The sequence below is a fragment of the Poeciliopsis prolifica genome, unplaced genomic scaffold (assembly GCF_027474105.1).
Source record: "Poeciliopsis prolifica strain line A6 unplaced genomic scaffold, Auburn_PproV2 SCAFFOLD018, whole genome shotgun sequence".
In the NCBI taxonomy this organism is placed as follows: Eukaryota; Metazoa; Chordata; class Actinopteri; order Cyprinodontiformes; family Poeciliidae; genus Poeciliopsis; species Poeciliopsis prolifica.
The window spans coordinates 2,313,530-2,335,823 of NW_026562393.1; the positions used below are offsets into that span (position 1 = coordinate 2,313,530).

The 22,294-nt window shown below is 38.4% G+C and overlaps 1 protein-coding gene across 1 annotated transcript in view; it reads left to right on the top strand.

The window, feature by feature from the left end:
- Window positions 1-22,294, top strand: part of myo1d (myosin 1D) — an 83,467-nt gene that overhangs the window by 55,129 nt on the left and 6,044 nt on the right. The window contains exon 21 of the mRNA XM_055042578.1: window positions 5,244-5,398. Within this exon, the coding sequence (XP_054898553.1) occupies window positions 5,244-5,398 (155 nt within the window). The remainder of the gene's footprint in view (window positions 1-5,243; window positions 5,399-22,294) is intronic.

Here is a 22,294-nt window from a genome sequence, read left to right on the forward strand (position 1 = left end):
AGTAATTGAATTAGAAGGTTGTATTGCACTGAATTTGATTTATTATTTATTTCTATATTCCTGATTATGAGCCAGATCATCTAAATTGCCTTGGGGTGCCATTTATCTTAAAGTGACGATATAAAAAGTCTCTTGAATTTAACTGAATTGCTTTGACATCACTGCCTTTGTGTAAACAAAACTCCCAAACCTTTCCACGCAATAAAAGGCAAGCTGTGAGGGGAAGGGAATTGGTCAAGGTGAAAAGTGCTGATGTAGGAGTGAGAGGAAAGGTGTGTGTGTGTGTGTGTGTGTGTATGTGTGTGTGTGTGTGTATGTGTGTGTGTGTGTGTGTGCGTGGTTGTGTGTGTGTGTGTGTGTGTGTTTGTGAGTCAGAATATATAGAGATGTAAGCTGGGAGCCGGTGCAGTGTGACATGGAGCTATTGATTAGAAAAGGTCAAATAAAGGGGAAAGCAGTTAGCTGGTTGTTGATTAGCACTGATAGGCCACCAGCACAGCATCTCCTTGGCTGCCCTACAGTGACTATTTACTGCAAAGTAAAGACACCAGCTGGCCTAATAGATGGGTAATAAGCTTGTGAGGAACCAACAACTGTCCAGCTAATGATTTATGCAGCAGTAAACACCTGTGGGTTGAGATTAAACTATTAATTTAGAGAAATATTTCCTTTTAATCAGCAGTTTTAGTTGCTGTTTTTGACATCTTATTGGTTTCCTTGTTTTTTTTTTTCACATTTCTCCTCTCCCCATCACCTCTCCAAGCTCCCCATCTAATCCTAACTGCCCCGCATCTCTCTGCTGTCCTCCCGTTGTTGTCATGCCAACTTCCCGGGAGACAGTGTTGTCATGGTTACCGACCACAGAACGGATCAGCTGATGTTGCTCATGTATGTGTACTGATCGCACTCCCGTATGCCAATGTTTGCCCTTGTTTTCATTTGCTGCTGTTTGTTTTATTTTATTATTTTTATTCAGCTCCAAATGGATCAAATATGCAGCATAATCGCGTTGAAGTCTATTTTTATACACTTAAGAAAATCTGGTATTTTAAAAATAGGTTACTAAAAGGTGTTGCTGGATGCAGCAGGGCTTAGATTATAATCCATCCACTGCAGAGGTCGTTTGCAGAACTTTGTTCTCCACGTCCAGGCTAGTCTCTCTGGTGCTCTCAGTTCTGCAGCAAGAATGGCTGCTAAGCCTCCCTCATTATATTAAAATAATTTAATCACTGATCTTTCTGTTGTGGGCTGCTGGCTTCTATTTTGGTTGCATAACCAAAAAGGTTAATCTGGGAGAACCTGCTATTCAAATTATGTCCTTGTGACATCCATGAAGCAGAGCACTTCAGACCAGAGAGCACTTTTTAAATGAAGGAGAGGTTTTACCTGGTGGTGGATTATTTTTTTTTTTTTTGCTTTAAAATACGTGGGTGTTCTTAAACACAGTTACATTAAATTGTTTTTTTTTTTTTTTACCTGATGCTTAGAGGCATCTATTTTCTCTCCCAGTTTTTCTGTAAGCCTCTTTAAAGCACCAAAAATACTAGTTGTAGGAGAAATATCAAAAATTAAACAAAATTTGTGTAAACAGATAACAGCTTTCACCGATCAAATATAATGCCTTGATCAGCTGGATGCATTCTTTTTTCTGTTTTGTAAAAATGAGCAGAAATTCTCTTAAGCTTGTTGAGATAATTTTATATATATATAAATATATATATATATTCCCTTCTCACCCACCGCGGGTGGTTCTTATCCTCTGAGCTCGGGTCCTCTACCAGAGGCCTGGGAGCTTGAGGGTCCTGCGCAGTATCTTGGCTGTGCCAAGGACTGCACATTTCTGGACTGAGATGTCTGATGTTGTTCCTGGGATCTGTTGTAGCCATTGCTCCAGTTTGGGGGTTACTGCCCCGAGGGCCCCGATGACCACAGGCACCACTGTGGTCTTCACCTTCCAGGCCTCTCCAGTTCTTCCCTGAGGCCCTGGTATTTCTCCAGTTTCTCGTGCTCCTTTTTCCTGATGTTGCAATCACTTGGTATTGCTACATCTACCACAACGGCTTTCCTCTGTTGTTTATCCTCTACGACAATGTCTGGTTGGTTTGCCATTACCACTCTGTCTGTCTGGATCTGGAAGTCCCACAGGATCTTAGCTCTGGTGTTCTCCACCACCTTTGGGGGTGTTTCCCACTTTGATCTCGGGGTTTCCAGTCCATATTCATATATATATATATATATATATATATATATATATATATATATATATATATATATATATATATATATATATATATATATATATATATATATACAAAGCCAATTTGTTCTGGTCATATTGATCAGTCTGAGATACACAAGACCTTTATCAGTGTGTCAAGGTTTTAGTTATCAGGAAAAACGAAGCAGAACAAATGTCCAGCACAGAGAAGATTCTTCATTGTCTTGATTGAGTCTGACAGCAGTTTGAAACATTGCTAGGTAAGATTTATGACCAGCAGCTGAGCAGTGGAAAATCTCCTACAGATTAAATAATTGGGTTTCTGTGAATTTATATAAAATATGAGATGGAAATGAATCCAGGAAGTTCATCATTCAACTCTTTGGACCATAAACTTTTGTTCCTTGGAATTGGACTTTCACTATAAATGTAGATGTGACAACCTTTTTGTACCTACCTGATTGTTGTTAGACAGAGAGCCGTGGTTCTTGAAGCCACATGCATCATTTTGATTCTTATTACGCTGGTGGTATGAACCTGCCTCTGCCCGTCTTCCTTCCTCTGATGGAGAACGTTTCCTGCGGGGCCGAACTCTGTTGATGGGTGGTAATGTACCTTGCTTGCTACCCTGTGGCTATTTCTGCAACACTCATCACCTGTAAATCATCTTACAAAGACAAATGAAGTGAGGAAAAATCGAAGAGGAAAAATGACAAAGCAGGTGGAAGAGATGAGTTGAACAACAACAACAACAAAAAAAGAGATAAAAGCACCCAGAGCAGAGGAAAGGAAGTTAATGAGATGTAAAGCCGAGTTCCTTTTTCCTCTTAAGAAGTGTTTTCCTGTGAAGATATTGGCTTCTTCCTGTAGTTTGTACAACAAAACAGGGATTCCTCCTTTTACTTGGCTTCTCTCCACTGGTATGTGGTTTGAGGTTTCTAATTAGTGAAATAAGATGGGTCCCCTGGGATTCTGATCAATAATTCTATAACTCCTCATGCTGACTCTGTTTCTGAGCGAAATCTTTTCCATTCATTATCAGGCACCACAGAGTGCCTCTTTGAAGTGATAATAATACAATAATGCATTCCTGGCATTATTTCAGACTCATGGTGGTGCAGAAATAGGACATAATGTAAATTGTTTTTGGTTCAGTATGAGTGATTTGTTAATAAGGTAGTCTGGTAGTACAGATAGAAGAGCAATACATGGCATTTAGCTGCACGGTCTGACAGAAGGATGACAATAACCACTCGTTTCAAAGAGAGAGATGATTTCTAACAAACCACTGTTTTAATTCACTGATTAAACTGTGACAGTGAAAGAAAATGTGATGGGAGTTTTTTTTTTAATGTATGTATTATGGGTAACACTTTATTTGACGGGTTGTGAATAAGACTGACATGACAATGTCATAAGCATGACATAACACCTGTCATGAACGTTCATGAATATTTATGTCATAAAGTATCATACATGTCATGTCATGCTTATGACAGTGTCATCAAGTCTTATTTACAACCCGTCAAATAAAGTGCTACCATATTATGCTTTCCTGCGTCATTGGCCAAGAAAAGTGAGACATTTAAGTTTTAGTTGTTTCTTTTTTCCCCACTATTTGACATATAGATCATCAGTCAGGGCTGATCAAGGGAAGAGCAGATTGATTAGTGTATCACAACTTACTGTTTGTTTCCTATGTATATTTGTTTCATGCTGGTATATTTTTATAAATTATATTTGTGATCTTCTTGGTCAAGTTTCTCTTGAACAATTTAAATATGATGAATAAAACATATAGCGTATAGCTTCTCAAATGAACAAAATGTTTTATTATATTAGTCAATGTACAAATCACAGTTATTTAAAATTGTTTCTTGTTTGGAAAAACAAAGCACTTTTTGGAAAAAAAAAAGAAGAAAAAATATGTTCGACCTGCTAAGTGTGCTCATGTTTTAGTGGCTTTAGTCACTAAAAATCCTGTAAATAGATTTAAATTTTGGCACAATATACACTGCTAAAAAAATAAAGGGAACACTCAATTAATCTTATTTCATTCATCGGAATGAATGAAATAAATATGAAAATAATTTCCACCTGTTGTCTATTCCATTTGCACAACAGCAGGTGATATTGATTGTCAATCAGTGTTGCTTTCTATGTGGACAGTTTGATTTCACAGAAGTTTGATTTACTTGGAGTTATATTGTGTTGTTTGAGTGTTCCCTTTATTTTTTAAGCAGTATATTTTAGATCCTCTTCCTGATCTTTAGATCTCCACCACTCCTCCAAAGTAATCAAACTTAAGTAAACTTCTCCAGCTTTTCCCCTGAGCTGTCTGCTGTGTTCTTTGGTCTTATCTGATGTTGTCTGAGCTCAGTTGGTTGCACTGGATCGTATGCTGGAGTACAGGAGGTGAATAAAAATATACAGCACACATCTATATAAAATGAAAACAAATGATGACTTTCATTCCACTTTACAATTATTTGGTAGCTTATTTCAACAACAGGGTTACATGGAGATGCACAGAGAAGACAACCAGTAATTCAAATACTAAGACCTAAGAGCAATTTAGGACAACCAGTTAAGCTAAGATGGATGGGTTTTTTTTGCTGATTGAAGGCAACTGAAGTTCACAGGGACTTATTCCACACAGAGAAAATCCAGCCAAGATTTTTACTTCCCACCAAATGCCTGCAAGACAACAGATTCAACACCTGCTCAGTGGTGCAGTCCTTTAGTTTGTTCCAGCCTCACTGACTCAATAGTTGTTTGATATTATGTGGGGAAAAGCAGATTTGCACTTCAGCAGTTTTGTTTTTTTACTGAATCCAGTCATGTGTGCATAGAGGTAGCATCTGTTGTGCAACTCTTCTAACCTGTTTATATCAAATCATTTATTTCCTGTTACTTGTGTGCCTCTTGTTGATATGACTGCGGTCTAGATTTTTGTGTTTTATGACTTTCTATATGATTTTCTCTCTGTTGGCTCTGGTTTATCTTCTGTGTTTATATGTTGCAGGTGACAGGATTGAGCGTGTCCCCTGGGAAGGATCAGCTGGTTGTGTTTCACACCAAGGACAGTCGGGATCTCGTGGTGTGCCTGCAGGGCATGGTGCCTGCCAACGAGAGCCGCATCGGGGAGCTGGTTGGCACCCTGCTCAGTCATTTCAAGAGGTTAGCAATCAGGGGGCCGTGATAACTAGCAGTGGACAACACATACATTCAAGAAGCAGGATATATATTGTATTTGCTATCTAAAAATCTAAAACTAAAAAAAATAAAAATACTCCACAACATTTAGCTCATTGACTCCACTTAAACGTTTACCATTTAATTTTATTTGCAGCATCGCTGTAGAAGGAGTCTTGGCACACAAGCTGGAAACATTCTCTGTTTGTTCCCTAAATGAAAGTGAGGAGCTCGTGTGTGATGTTGACTGAGGTGACCTCAGGCGGCAGGATTATGGGGCAGGACGAGGACACAGTCACTCCTGTCTAACTGTCCTCAGTTAGGCTGTAGTGTTCCCTTAATGTGAGCTCTGTTGTATTCAGGACATTAGCATCACTAGATGGATTTTGTCTGTTGCTGAAGGGGAAAAATGTCTGTCCAGCTTGTTAAACAGTCATATTTTGTCAGTAAATGAGAGAGCTTTAATTCACATGTCATAGTAATGGCTCTGTCAGTGAGAGAAGGGCCAGATACAGTAAACACGCTTTGATTTAAACCATCCCTGTGACAGGATGTTGCCACTACAATTGTGGAGGTAAGCCTGATGTGCAGTGCAGTGCATTTATTTTCCTCCATAGCTTGTGGCAAAATGCAAACAAACTTCTTAAAGTTTCCTTTTGCCAGTTTAACAATTGTGTCTCTTTTGTGAAGGCATGATTCTCAGTTTTTAATTTTTGTCTTCTGTCGCAGCCAGTAGCCAATTTGATCTCACTTGGTGCTACACTTTAACTGTACCTCCATGTGTTTTTGCTTAAGTCCATGTCTGTCTAGTTTATGTCAAGAAAAGTATAAGTCAGAAATTATTTGGCAATCAGTCGTTTAATTTCTAAACAGAGGCTCTCTGATGCGTTTGGACCTTTATCCCTACTTAAACTCAGAGCTTTATTTGATTCATCAGACTGAATTTTATCAAACAGCAGATTTAAAGTAATTTGAAGTACCCATAGCTGGCATTCCTCGTCTGCTTCGTTTTGTGTATTATCCTGTTGTCCTAGAATGATTTTATTTAGACATTAGTACTAATAGAAAGGAAGCTTAATTGGATTAAGGGTAAGTTACCTACGATCACCAAATTCTCAAACATGTGTATAAGTGTTTATTGTAAAATCTCTCTGATCGTTACTGGATGCTCCAGTGACTGAATCAGGATACATGTAATTGACAAGTGCCCACTGTCATTTTTGTGATCTGTTTTCACAACAGTTTCTCTGAAACATGGTCCTGTGTTGCAGGATGTTGCCACATCTGTTTGTTTCTTGTAGCTGTGTGTGAGGAAGGTGTTAGCATGCTCCGTCACTGCCATTCTTTGATGGTATCTCATGCTATTAAGGAGCTCATTTCTCTGTCGGTGCCAGGAATGAGGGAGGCCTCCAATGAGCCTTGTGTAATGACCCGCCATGTGCTTCACATTCAGACTCATCCATCACTGTGAAGCCCTGACAGAACAAAGGCAGCACCAGCATGTGGAAAGTGGTGTGGATATATATGTGTCTTGTTTATCTGTGAATAGATTCCTGTAGGTCAGTCTGCAGATCAGTACTTGTATATCTGATGCCGTAGGTTGTTTTTCGTGCTGTACTGCCTCTGCAGCTCCTCATATATGTAGTGTTAACCTTTGTCTCTCTCACAACATGCTTCACAGAAAGCAAGAAGCACAACAGCAAGCAGGCAGATGGAAGGGCAGTTTACAGCAGCAACAAAGCAGCTGATAGTGATAGCAAGCCCAACACTTTCACTGGACATAGACTGTCCTCTAGATACTTAAGTTTCCAAATTAATTTGATATGTATTTTGTCATAAATTTGAATTTTATGTGTGGGTTTGATTTAGCAATAGCATCAAATATTAAGTTATTGTCACATCCTGCTGGTTGCCTCTAACTGAAGTGACTCAGATTTCTGCAGCATTTTGTAAGAGGATAACCCTCTTATCAGCCTCGACTTTGTCTGGAGAAATTCAGAAATAGTTCATTCTTATTTTGCATAAAAAAAGGATTGGAATGAGATTCCGATTCCTTCACCTTCCCTCCTCCTCTCTTCATCCCCATTTCATGCTTTTATTCCGCATGCCTATTTTTAACTACATCCCCCCATTGTTATCATTTGGGCTTCTAACGGAGCCCCTTCAGCCCCATCATTCTCTGCTTCTTGTTCACGCTGTCTCGTTTCCTCCTGACTCCCACTTTCTTCATTTCTGGCAAGGAAGCAATGAAATATTTAAAGCTGCACTGCTGCTGCTGAGCTCTATATTTATACAAGACAGATGCACATGTTTCCTCAGTTCTAAAGTGTTTTCATTTATCTCAGTCAGTTTCCAGTAAACAGGTAAATAAACCCAAGTTTTTAAATTCTCTGATCACATGCTGAGAGAACAAAGAAAATTAAAAGTAGTTTTGTCACATTGCAATTTCCATAGTCTTACATTTATAAAAATAATGACACTTAAAAGTTGGAATTAATTCTTATGGATAAGAAGATCACCGTTTTCTTCAATTAGCTAATTCTCTCCACTTTTATTTGTTTTTAGTTATTTATCAAAAGGATTCCTGAAATCCTTTTGCTCCTTTAATGAAAATTAATATAAAAATACAAGGGGATTGGTGGTTTAAAGGTTTAGCAGTTCTGTAAATAGGAGATGCTAAGCTATAAGCTAAGTCCATTCATTATTGCAAAATTATTCACACATTTCTGAACTTTTCCACATTCAGACACAAATAGGTGACTGTATGTCCTATTTGTGAAGCATTGTATTTTGAATCATACAATACTTCAAAATTATATGTGTTTTAGTAGAGATGATATGCTATGAATAGACTAACACATAGTATGACAAAAATGTGAAGTGGAATTAAAATAAGATGTGCTCTGCAATACAGTGCACCCCCACCTATTTGCACAGAGATGCACTTAGCCCAATCTTACAGAGTTTAAGATAGTTTACAAAGATGACCCCAAAGACTTTTTCCTGTAATAACAGTAAAAGGTGTACCATACCATGCATCACTAGCCTTTTAATTCACAATATCTATTCCCAGCAGTGAGGATAATGCATGTTACATTTTCATTGAGAGGAGAGTTTATTTTCTGGACACTGTACAATTTATGGACATTTAAACTAATTGCTTGTTTGACTCGGTGAAACCCAAAACTGTGCTTCAAATGGTTTTCCCATTTACTTATGTTGTGAACAAGTGACTCACAGACAAATGACTAAAGTCAGAAATGTCTCATAGATGTACAAACACAATATCTCTAAATGCCACAATTTTGTGAATGACTGATAAGTTTTATTTCATTCAGTTTTTCCATCAGCGTCTTAATTTTATTTCTGAGTCACTTCTGCATCATGCTCTTCTGCTCGTGTTCACCTCACTACCCCCTTCACTGAGCCAAAATGTAAAAATAGGTTGTTATTGAATTATTCATCTTCAACCCCAATTCTCACAGGTGGAAAGCTGCAAGTTTTCTACCCACTGGAGTCAACCTATTTATGCAAAAATATTCTTTTCATCCAAAATCAGGAGAAATCAACCATGTTGAAAGCTGACATAAAACGTGTATGGATCATGTTGTTCAAGCTGTCTCAATCACAGTTAATCGTCTCATACTTCTCCATTGTCCATGCATGTCAGTCAACACCTAAAGACTAAGTTCTATATTTCCTAATTATCAGGATTTCTGCAGTTCTCCTGCAGAAATCCTATAAGCTGTTCTGGAAACCGAAGGGTTTCTAAGGAAAGCACAGGATCATTTGGTGCCACCAATGAGTCACTGCGACTGAAATTCCACAAATACATCATCTGCACATGTGCGATATGTCTTTTACCACATACCTGTTGTTCTGTGGCCATCTTTGAATTTGAATCTATAAGTCTAATGATGACTTCCAGCAGAAATTTGCTGCCGACATCTGAATTATCTCTGGAAAAGTGTCAAATTTGAGCCTATGGAAAATTGTTTATATTTTTTTTTCTATTGGGTGAAGACGTTTCATCTGCTTAATAGTCTGGTCATCATTCCTTCAGTCCATTTATAAAACTGGGAACTCTGACATTTCTCTGCTGAGCAACTCTCTCAGTCGCCTTAATGCAGATGTAAGAATGTACATGTCGTTCCTCCAGGACCTTTACAGCTAGAGAATCCCAAAAAAAAAACCTTCAAAGGGGAGCTGCTGAATACTGCAGTTTGTCAGATCCGTTCCAGACTGTCACATGATTTCGACTGATTCCAGTTTCTCAATGAAGCTTATAATATGGGACGTTAGCAGACTATTTTTAGCTTTTCTGCAGTGAGTTCCCATTTATTATTAACATGACAAACAGGGTTTTCCTTATAAGCTTAAAGTCATACCATGTGATCACAGAAATTACCTTTTATAATGTCTTTAGCGTCTTATAATGGCAGCTTGCATTTCCTTGCCTCAACTATGAAGTTTCCAAAAAGGGTGACAGTATTTCTAAATGCAGCATGCTTTGTATCAAACAGAAGTCTTACAACATGGATGTACCACGGACAGGCATGCTTTAGAAAAAAAACATAATTAAATTGCATCATAAATCTCTCCGCTTCCTCTGACTTCATTTAAAACACCTCACTGGTTCTGAAAATGACTAATTTCGAGGCTTACATTCTTAACAGCTTTCAAACTTGGTAGCACTTGCGTATAATGCATTCATTGATTGGAAGAAGATAGGGGGCTAGAGGAGTGTTACCAGAAGCCTCTAAAACAGCAATTTGACAGGAAAGAGGGTGAAGAGAGGTTTGCAAGACATGCAGCCAATGGCCTGAAACCCTGAATCAGATCCAGGACAAACACTTCTTATTAAAGCCTCTGCTCATCATTAGGTATGCCTGCTCAACCAATGGAGCCGCTCAGCACCGGAAAAAAATTGATTTTTGTGTTTCCTATTGCCATGTTGTCAATCAGCATTGATCAAGATGAAAATCTGACTTTGGTTGGCAACAAATTTCTAGTTGCTTCTTTTATTATTATTTTGAATGAAAAATATCAAGATTAAACAAACAGGTAAATTTTATTTTATTTATTTCTGTTTTATATTTTATGTAAGTGGTACAAATTTGTCAGTCAGATTTATTGCATCCATTCATGCTTTCGTCCACTCTTCTCTAATCTCCACATCTTTATGTTCTTCCTCTTAACCCTCTTCCCACCTGATATTATGACTCGTCGCCAATGTGCAGACCTGTGCACAGACCTTCATTGATCTGTCAGAGTTATATGGTCATATTGTGCTCTAACACCTCTCCCCCAAGACATCAACATTTAACTACCCCAACTGTCAGCTTTTGACACTGCAGGAGGGATTTGGGACGTGTCAGTGGGAAGACGTGTGGAGAAGTGAGGGGGAAAGACTGAAAGTGTTAGAGTGAGTGAAGAGGGAGGGAGGAGATGAAGAAACAAATTATCTCATAGAAAATGAGCAAAAAACCAAAGGATGGCGGCTATAATTTCAACCCCTAGTTTAAAATCCATTTGGGTTCTTGGTTCTATAATCACCTTAGTCTGACATTAAAGGATGTCATCATTAGATTGTCTGTAGATAATCTTTTATGGCATTTGATTAAAAGTTTTCTTTTCAGTCCATGGTGGATGTTCCTCTTATCATTTGCATAATTCCTGTTGAGTTTTCTGTTTAAACAATAATATTTTGTGTCCAGATTTTGCAATTTTCCATCATTGATAGTTATAATGTACAAAATACGGCTGCATTTCACAGCTGTCGCTCTAATACCAATGCATCGGAGATGAAGAATTCGATGTTTTTCAATAATGTGGCCACTGAATAAGGTTTTAATTCCTTTCTAAAACTATTCTAAAACTAAAAGGATTGCTTAATATCGGTTAAAATCAGTACATGTTTCATTCTCACTAAGCAAATACTAACTTGTGAAGCTGAAATAAAAGGAGGAGGAGAAAGTTGATCTGTTTTAGTAAGACCATAAAACAGGATTGGAAAAAAATGGTCCCTAAAGATGATCTCATAATCTGTTTGCCTTGGCAGATTGTCACCATGCTCGAATCTTTCACAGTCTTACATCTCCTACTTCAGTGCTCCGACCTGATTAGTTTTTTTTGTTGATGTTATGATTATGATTTGGCAATCTGTTTGCAATTTCACTGAATTGAATCCAAATGATTTTTTTAATCCATCATTTGGTGTAATGGCTTAATGTTTTCTCACTCAGCTGTAGAGAGCCTGTATTATACGAATAACCACTATATAGCATGTAATTTCATTTTCATTGCATTGATAATTTGCATTACAGCATATTGCTATAAGTGACCAAATGTTGTAATACTGCCTAAACAAAAAAATCACAACGTCAAAGGGGTGAAAGCTAAATATATTCCATTAAAAACAAATCTATTAATAGATAGCAGATATACTAAACTAAATCTGCGTCTGTGCGAAATGTGTAGCCGAGCAATTTAGATTTAACTGAAGGCGACGTGACCATTGTTTAGAACTGCTTGATAAAAGCATAATGAGAGGGAGCAGGCAGAGAGAACTGATGAGGAACGCAGACAGAGAGGAGGAGACAATCTGCCTTTGTCGTCCTCTTCCAAGGTCACCCTTTCTGCTGAATCAAATATTTCACTCTGGGAGAAATGGGCACCTCTCTCCTCCTCCCCCTTCTCCTCCATCCCTTCTTCTCACTTTCCTCCTCCTCCATCTATCACTTGTTTCACTGCTCCCCCTCCCCCTCCTTGTTTTTCACTTCACACTCCACTTCTCCTCCTCTCCACCACCGTCCTCCCACTCGCTGCCTCCCTCCTTTCTAGGGCGCTGCGGATGCAGTTCCCATGGCAACCATGAGATCCATGCTTGTCTGGACGTGATCCATTAATAGCCCCGCTGGCTGCGGATAACACCAGCGCATCTTGCGTTGGACCACAGTTTGGAGGAAAAATAGACAGAGACGTATGATATCAAAACCAAAATATTCAAAAGAGAAACTGTGAAAATGTAGTGGACGATGGAGTTTGCCTAAATCCAAATTTAGCCTCATTCTCCAGACAGTTAAAGCTGCACGTTGACTCCAAGTCCATCCCTTTTTATCTTGTGTCCCCTTAGCATTTCAAACAGAAATGTTTTGAATGATCTTGATTTGTTGTTTAGAGGATTTTCCTATTGAAACCCTAGATTTTTAACACAAAACTTTTACGGCTATTTCTGTTTTGACATCCAGCATATTGACAGAACTTCCAATTTTTGTTGTAATCTTTCACAACTTACAAGTGATTTTTACACATCGAGACTGGGGCTCTTTTTGTGCTCATCTCCGTGGCTCATCATATTGACAACATGCTGTACACTGGCTAGGTGGCATGATGAGTGGCAGGTGGCCAAGCCAGAGTGTTTGTGGGTTTTTTTTTTTGCAACTGTGTGTTTATTTCTGCAGACCTTGTAAGTACACATCAGAGATAATGATTACAGGGTTAGAAATATGCGGTTTGTCGCAGAGGCAGTGTATGAATGAAAGACGGAGGGTGAGTGGGAGACGGTTTGACCTACTTTTTCACTGCGGAGGACCAGATCCACAGAGATCCAGCCAGCCGCCTTCTCGCCGCACCTCTTCATTTTGTCTCACCCACAAGGACAAAAACAAGTAGCTGTTCTGCAGACCCACTGGATCTAATAATAGTAACACATTTTACTTTCAGATGTGGCTCATTTAACAGGTGTTTAGGTCAGACAATCACTTAACTTTTGTTATGAGCTACTGCTCGGACATTCATCAGGCTTTACCACATTTCTTGTATTTCACAGAACATATTTATATGTAAAAATTACTTGATGTGCTTGATGTCCTATGTGGATATGAAAAGACAGTTCTGTGTTCATATTTGTTACTTTTCTGATCAATATAAACCCTCTGAATTATCAGAGATGTTTTAGCTTTTGGGTTCAATGTTCTGGGAAGGATTTATTATTAAACCTTATTTGAGATTTTATAATCGGCAGATAAACATCTCATTGGATCTATCTATTTAAAAATCTTTTTTTTTCCTGGAAAATCCAACATATTGTGCTTTCCTCTTTTAACCAACTACTTTTGATCTGTTGGTTTATCAGCATTTCAATGTGTTTAAATATTAAGCGTTTCTGATCAGAAAAATTGACTGTCTGAACTTTGCCTTTTAGGTTCCCATTAAAACGCTAAATACGACTTGGCGCGTCTCATTCATTAATTGCATAATGAGTTTCCTCTGCAGTGAATCAGACGCTAATTACAAACGGATCACAACCGTAAATGAAATGAGAGGCTCAGTGGAAATTAGCTGCCGTAGATTTGGCAAACATTGTCTTCACAGCAATTGCTTCATTTCCCCTTTATTCAGCATACATACATAACCGTAAAAAGATATATGTGTGCGATAGACAATTAAGGACATTATCTGGTATTTGTTTTGTTGCACTCAGACTGGAAAAGAGAATTTATTTTTAGATGTTGATGCCTGTTGGAACTAGAAGCCATGAGTGTGAACTGTGTGTATGGGTGTGCGTGCATGCGTGTCCATTTGTTGATTTGCTCTGGAATTCCTTGCATGAACTCTGTGCGTTACTGTAAGAGCTGCGCTCTGGTCTCAGTAAATGAATGAAACCGGTGGCCTTGCTTTTAGATCACCTGATTCATAGTGTATAAAAGCAATAGTTAAGTGCTGAACCATTAAGAGGTACCTGTGACCTCTACAATCCTCTCCCAACCCCCAGACACACATTTTTTTTTGCCCAGCAACAGCAGCACACCAGTTTCCTCTGTTAGACCAGTTGTTATGGACCCATTGCCCTCCTTTTTTTTTCTTCTTCCTCCCTTTTCCTCCCATCACTAACAATTTCTTCTTCCATTTTCACCTCAGATCAATCATTCTCCTATCTTGTCCCCTTTTGACTTATCAATATTGTCTTTCAATGAATCACTCCACTTCCACAAAGTCTCTTTTACACCAGTTTTCATTTTCATCTTTTCAGTAAATGACACACTTTATCCTGGTGACCTGCCACTTCATCTAAACTTCAAGATAATAAAATAGGTTTAGATTTTATTATTTTGCTGTTGTGTTGCATCAACAGTTTAGCACACTTTAGAAATGGTTAGTACATTTACATTTAAATATTAACATTCACCTGGCACAGTTAAGAATTTACCTAAAACAAGTAACCTTCCACACAGCAAATTTGTTCCTGTTTTTTTAGACATGCAAAGTTGAAGTTTTGAAGTTGAAAAAGCTGCACATCTTCTCGATCTATGTTTTTTATAGAATAATTACTCTAGACATGCAGGTAGAGCTACAATGGAGAGGTTTAGATTGGCACACTATATGGCCCAAATATCAGATATGGATCCAACAGAGAACATTGAAAATTGATGCCCAGAGACCCTATCGGTTCAGATTGACTGATGCATTTCTTAAAAGTTGAAGAGAGATCCCCACTGCAGGGTAGATACTGACTGCCTTATAAATAATGATCAGAATCTAAACCGTATCCTTTTTCTATTCCCCCATACTCATAATCTTGACTGACACTTATTTAAAATGAAAAACTGTGGATTTGATATTTTATCTCCATCTCGTGCAATGATTCATTCAGCGCCTTTGAACTCTTGTATCTCTTGAAAGGAAACTTATCACGACCGGACGAGACTTGTTTTAAGAGATGAAACTTTGATTAGGCATTGACTGGCTTTAATGAACAAAATTGGAAACGTAACTAGTTGAGAAGTGAGCGCTCACTATTCAGGAAAAAGACTTAAAGGACACGACCTGTCTTTTATCTGCTTTGACTCGGTGTGAGCCAGAGTATTGATTTACCTAATGTGTTTTAAATGAACTCCTTTGGCCCTTCAGAGTGTGGAGTGTCCTTTAGAAAAGGCCAAAGGCACAGCTGATTGGCGAGTATGATTTAGCTCAGTGGTTTTGAGGTCTTAAGAGGAGAAAAGGTCCAGCGGTGTTGACCCGGTTGGAAATATGAGCTGGTTAAACCACCTGCTGTGTGGATATAATGACTGTGCAGTGTGTTAGCCGCCACCATCTGTGGAGTAGCAACAGTGTCCTCCAGGGACCTGGAGGCCTTTGATTTTTGAGTTTCCGTTCCTCATTCATCCCCCCACTGATCTCTTAAACAGTATCTCTTAAACAGTTGAAATGTTGAGGTGAGAAGTGTTGTTTTGTTTAATGGGGAAACGACTGGGAACACCAGACTCACAGCAGCTTAAATAAGAAATGTCACTGATCCCATCTATTCATTACATGTCCTGTGGGAAAAAGGGCAGTGAATCTAATAATGGCAGACGGAGCACCTTCGAGTATTACCAGATATTAATAAGGTGAAACAGAAAAGGTGGAGGGGGTCTTTGGCAGACCAGCAAGAACTGAGTGTGTTTGTGTAATTAAACCATCACTTTTATTCACATTTTCATTTAGTATTTTCATGTTTTTCTTGCATAAAACGCAAAACATAAAAGCTAAGTGTCATTTTTAACATTTATTTTAAAAATGAATGTAATTTAACTCTGGATTTATGTTTATTGTTTCTGTCCAGCTGGAAGCAAAATCCCTGCTTTTACTCTTAAATTTTTTTTTTTTTTTTTAAGGATTACCTTTTATTTAGCTCCATTGATCTATCTTCCCTCTCCTTGCTGAAAAGACGTGTCCCTGCAATTTGTTGCTGCCTAATTGTTTCTCATTAGAAGTGTTGTGTTCAGGATGATGTACAGTGCTATAGAGGCCAAAACACTCTAGTCTCCTCTGACGGTGTACTCCTCTCTGTAGTAAACATCCAAGTATTGGTAGATATCCTTGTGTCATTTATTTTCCATCACCAGATAGCAAATTAAACTGTTCAAAACGTGAGATATTTATACTGAACTCAAATTACATCCAGGAGGAATTAAGTAATTATGTGACATCTTAAGGGACCTGGTTGCATTGGATTTTATTTGGGGATGTTAAAGTAAGATGGGCTGAAAAAATATTTCCACCACTATTTTTTAGAGTTTTATTTGTTAAAAATCATCCTTTTCCTTCTTCTTGTACTTTGCAGTTATGCACAACTTTGTGTTGGTTGATCATATAAAATTAGGATAGAATATGTTGCAGTTTGTCGCGAAAGTGGCAACCAACACAAACCACAGAACTTAAAAGCACTTCACACCACACAATAATGACTTTTGTACATTCAGAGGTTTTTGTTGGCGACTTTTGATTGTCAGCGTTTCTATTCCATAAATGCAGTAGTCCAGATCTCGCTTACTGTGCAGAAAATTAAGAGAGACTCACGGAGAATATTAAAAAGTAGGGCTCTTTTAGCTTAATTTCCTGCTTGCGTATAATAAATTTATATTGCAATTTTTGTACTTTCCAAACTGCAGACTGACTTTTCTTCAAAGTCTAATCTGTCCTTTGGGACAATGATGTTGTATAATACACCCTTGATGTCGGATGTTTTTTAAAGAGTTATATGATCAGCTTATTGTTATTATTATCTCTTTTATGAAGGCATCAGTCTTCCTCAGCTATGTTTAGACTTAGGGAACTTCTGTCCCTTTTAGCATTTATTTTGGAACTTTAGACCTTTCTTTTTTTATCCTGTCTTATTGTTGTTGTGATTATTGACTTGCTTGTTAACATTGCTCTTTTGTGCTTGGTTTTGTTTTCTGACTGGATGGGGAGCAAAGGCAGTTTCTGATGCTCCGATTTCCTTCTTAAGGTTGTGAGTGAAAGGTTTTAATTTGACCTTAGAGTGGATCGTTTAAATGTAAATGTATTATAATTTTAACAACTTTTCCTTTTCAGTTGTTTCCAGGCTTGAGTTCCTAACAGTTATTTTTGTTTCCATGTCCAAAAAATATATATAAAAAAAGCATGATGTTAAAAACAAGGGGGTGAGTAGATTTTGAAATTTCCCCTCCAGTTTTGACCTGCATTGTTAATCTAATGTGGTCAGGCATCAGCACTTTTTTCCTTATGGTCATCAGAACGGCCTTAGTAATGATATCAAGCTAAGCAAGGTTTGTGCAAGTTACACTTGTCTGCATTTAAAAAGCCTTTGTCCCACTTGTGAAGTAATGCCATGTTTGTTCCAAAAGAGAACTGGTCATGTTTGAAATTGGCAGGTTTACAAAATTGGTGTAAATTGACCTAAAAATCTCTGACAAGTGCAGCTCCTGTAAAAAACAAACAAAAAAAAAAACATTCTTTAAAGGAGTATAGGTGGTCATACATTAATTTTTGTAATGTCTTTAACTGATTTAAGATCCAGGCTTATGGAAAATACTTTGTTTCAATTTCTTTAGAACTACTTTCTCCTTTTGCATATATCTATTGAAACATTACATCTGCACTTTACAGCTCCATCAAAACTGCACAGCTCTAAGGCACAGTCATGCTAATTAAAGAGCTGCAGTCAAACAGCCTCTCGGGCAGTTTTCACAGCGTGAACTCCTCCAAACTAAACTGGGGCAGATCATCTTTTTTTACGGTTTCATCCGTCCAGCTGCTTTGAATCAAGTTCTTTGTGTTATGATAATCAGGGACAAGAACTGTTCCACCTTTTTGCTGCTCTGGATTATTTTTAGTTTTTATGTAGGTGTGAGTCTGTGCTGCTGAGTGCATGGTGCCATTTGTTCTTCTGTGTGAACGCAGCTCACAGAAGGATGTGAGACATGCAGTGCAGCCATGTGAGACAAAGAAAGTGTGATAGTGAGAGGAACGAGCTTTTTTTGTGTACATCTGCTGAATACATTTCCAATTAACTGAAAGGAGGAGGGCAGGAAATTATGAAAAATGATGAATGGAGTATACAAAGCTTGAACATACAGCCATGAGCATCCCGAGGATTCTGAGGCTTGGGTAGAAAACCTCCACGAGGCATCTCTAGAAAAACATTAAAGTTGGTATTTGTATTGTCAGAATCTAATTAGAACATTTCAGCACGAGCGAAAATGTGTTTTAAACAGATCTAACTACTTAACAGTAAGGACTTTATAAAACAAAATGAAACCACATGGACAATTTGGAAACTATAAAATCAATTAAACCTGTTTATCACTAAATGCAACACAGCAATGTCTTCATTCCACCTGTATTTTAGAGCAAATGTACCTCTGAGTACATCAGTTATTTTATTTTTATTTTGCTTCTGACCTGATCTACATTTTACAGAAAGACCAGAAAATCTGATGCAGTTTATGCGCAGAATACATTTTTTCAGTTCAATCTAATTACACAGACAGATTCAAAGTCCATTACATATCTTACAATCTGGTATGAGTTATAGACATAAAGGGGTCAAGTTCAGATTATTGTTCCATTTGGACAATCTCGTTTACTGCATCAAGTCTGTTTTTGTAACAATAATCTCTCCCAAAATATATATGTGGCCCTTTAAACCGGAGGAAAGTCCAGCATGTAAGTGGCCCCTTCGCTTAACTGAAAGAGGGAGATCAGAAAACCAAGCAGATACAAGAAACACAGAAACAGGAGTACTTTGTATGTTAAAGAAAAATGTTAGGGTTAAGTAGTTTCTTAAGTGGCTACATCTGGAATAGAAACCCAGCAAACATATGAAGTCTAAGCCAGTGGGATAAAAAACAGAGTGAACATAGTTAATCACAGCTGTAGCTGTGATGATGGATAATTGGAGAGTAGTAGGAGAAAGTAGCAAAGCAGGAAAATATGGTCAGCATGTCCTCCAGCAGCTTTACGGCATTACCAACTTACCTTGCACCTTGGTACATCCTGTTGTAGACGCTGAGTGTTTGCAAACATGCATGGACATTTCCAACAGGAACATAAATAGATTTATACTAGTTTAGGTTGCAAAAAATTCTCCTTCTCCTGTTGACTTCAACTATGCCTCCTACAGTACATTGAGTTGGTGGAGTCTAACCGAACAAGCCAAGTTGAGCAAATTTGAACTTCCTCATATTTTTTCTTCTGAGTTATGTTGTTCAGGGGAAAAAGCTAAAAGCATAAAGAAAAATCCTTCAGAATCAGTGATACAGTTATTCAATTGAAAGCATCACCGACTACTAAAGAAGAACCTTTTTTGGTATAGAACTGTGTGTATTATTTTTTTTGTTTTGATCCTGATGTGTTTGTGTGCACAAAAAGCTTGGATAGAAACTTCACTGTCCATCAGTCACAAAAGGCAACACTATCCAAATCTGACCTGATGGTTTTTGAACTAAAAACACAACAATACACTCTGTCTGAACAGATATCAAACATATTTCTCCTCTTCTTCTTTCATTTTGATCTCCAAGTTGTCTTCAGATCTAAAATATTGACATAAAGTCAGAGCTTTGTGCACCTGGGAAGCACATCCTCTTTGAAGCGTTGACAGATGTATTTTTCTGATTCAGTCTGTGCGGGGTGGTTTCTAATCAAGTATGTTTCCTCCTCATTGCTGTTACTGCTACTAAAAGTTGGAAAAACAAATATCAGCCTATGAGGGATTAAAATAATTCACACTTAGAGATAAAACAAAGGAGCTTGATTAAGAATTCTGTTCCATCAGCCTTTAAGTTTCATTCCCAAATGTTATCTCACCCAGAAAGGAAGGAAGGAATGTTTCGCTTGAGTCAGAACAAACTTTAGCTTTCCAGAGTGCCATCGCCTCCTCCCCACCTGCAGTACTCATATATATTTTAGCTGCTGTCAGCTTGGGGGACATTCCAGTACCCTGTTAGAAGAATGACTCAGAAGGTGAGCCGGATGGCTTAATGGATCTCTACTGCATCTCATCCTTCTTCCACTGACCTTGTTTTCCTATGTTCTTTAAGACTTGTTTTAAAATTGGGAATATTTTTGCTTCAGCATTTTCAAATTTTATTAAGCAAATTATGATCTCGATACCACACTAGATGAATTTAAAATAAGAAAAAAGGCACAGAACACTTTGAATCACCGAATCTAAGTTACCTTTTCCATAATACTTGAGATGCATCTGTGTGTACAAATCTCGAACAATAACTTTAATAATAATTCTTCATCAGAATATTTTCCATCCTATTTTTAGTTATGAAAAAAATGATAAAATGATTATTATTTGGTTTCTATGAAACGACACAATCTTTTTTTTTTTTTTTTTTTGAGCTAATAATAAGGTGTGAAGGGTAAACTGACATTCACCCGTTGCCTTCACCTTTTCTTTCCCCCAAAATTTCATTTTCTCTCCGTCCTCTTTCTTGTTCACACAGAGGAGCTACCTTTGGGAAAAAAGTGATTCAGGACTCATGTGGCTTGAAGGGCAAAGACGAACACATGCAGTGGACTGGGGGGGAAGGGGACTGGAGTAAAGGAAAGAATTGATTTTCCAGTCAAAGAGGCCATCCAATGATGGACCAAGTCTGCCCCCGGGGCTCTGGAGGGCGTCTGAAGGGGGGTTCCGGTTGGCTCAAGCCGACTACGAGTTAAAAATGGCAGTCGATGAACTTAAAACCAAGCTGATCATCATTTCTTTCTCTTTAGAGATGAAGTGCTTATCGTTGTTTCTTTAAAACGAGTCTTTGTTTTGGCTCAGAGATGCGTCAGCAATCTGTTTGTTTGTTTGGGGGGTTTTTTTGTGAGGCGGTTTGGATAGGAACGTTTCGGTAATTTTTTGCCCTTCACCCGACGCCCGGCCCAGCATTCCCTCTGGCGTTCCCTCTGGGGTTCCAGCAGCACAGTTGGACGGAGACGGACCGAGGAACAGACAGATCGCTGCGCACTCACGCAAACACTACCGTTGGCTGGCTGGCAGGCAGCCATGACAGATGGGGGGAGTTGGAGTCATGGGGGGGGCTGTTGCCATGGAGACCAGCACCAGCGCTACCCTGAGCCTTTTCTACCCTGGATAAGCTGAGCTGCACATGCTCTGCAGAGGAGTGTAGCGTGGGCAGCACAAGCCTCGTTTTTCGTTTTGTTTTTTTTCTTCTTGTTTATTTTGTAGTTGTGCAACAAGTCAGATTCAATAGGTTCACAGCTGAAATTTAGACTTTAGATTTAAGCAGCACAGAGCGAGATGGAAAAAAAAATACATTTGTTTACATGATTAGTAACTATGTCATCGGGAAAGTGTGTGAGAACAAACACTTGACCACACAGAATCAGATGCATATTTATTTATCGTGCTTTCAGCCCTCCGGCCCCAGCAGCTTTATATTTCCATCACTTCCTCCTCCCACTCGATCAGAGAGCAATTATCACACTGTCATCTTCTCAGTTTCCATCACATTAACGTTATCTCGTGTTTCTGTCTCCCTCAGCAGCCCCACAGTCCCTGCTGATTTTATTCTCACCGGCTGAGTCCCTCCATCGATCCTGTTGGAGAGCAAACAAGGCAAAGCCCCAGTTCACCCACAGAGGGTCTAACTGGATGCGACAGTCTCTAAAAGCCCAGCAACTGCCGCTCTCTGCTCCAGAAACCCAGAATGGGTGGTTCCTTCCAAAGCTCTCCTGCATGATTTCCTCACTTATTCATCTTCATGTTCTCAGCCTTTCTTTTCAAACATGCACAGACATGGTATCTGCAACAGTATATACAGATTCAGCTCCCATTGTCCTTCATAAATACCGTTATTTTCTCAATCATTCACACTTTGATCATATGCATCTTTTCTCACATACATATGTTCTTTTTAATCTACAACATCTTAGAATTTCTTTTGATGGATGATATAGGACAGACAAGAGCCGTCTAATGACTTCCTGAATCTTTGCTGATGATAACTTTTAAATTTCCTGGCCATTAATTTTGATAAAGCCAAAGTCTTTCTTACTTTCACAAAGTTCAAGTATTTTTACTTGGCGTATCATTTAGAGTAATTTGACAAA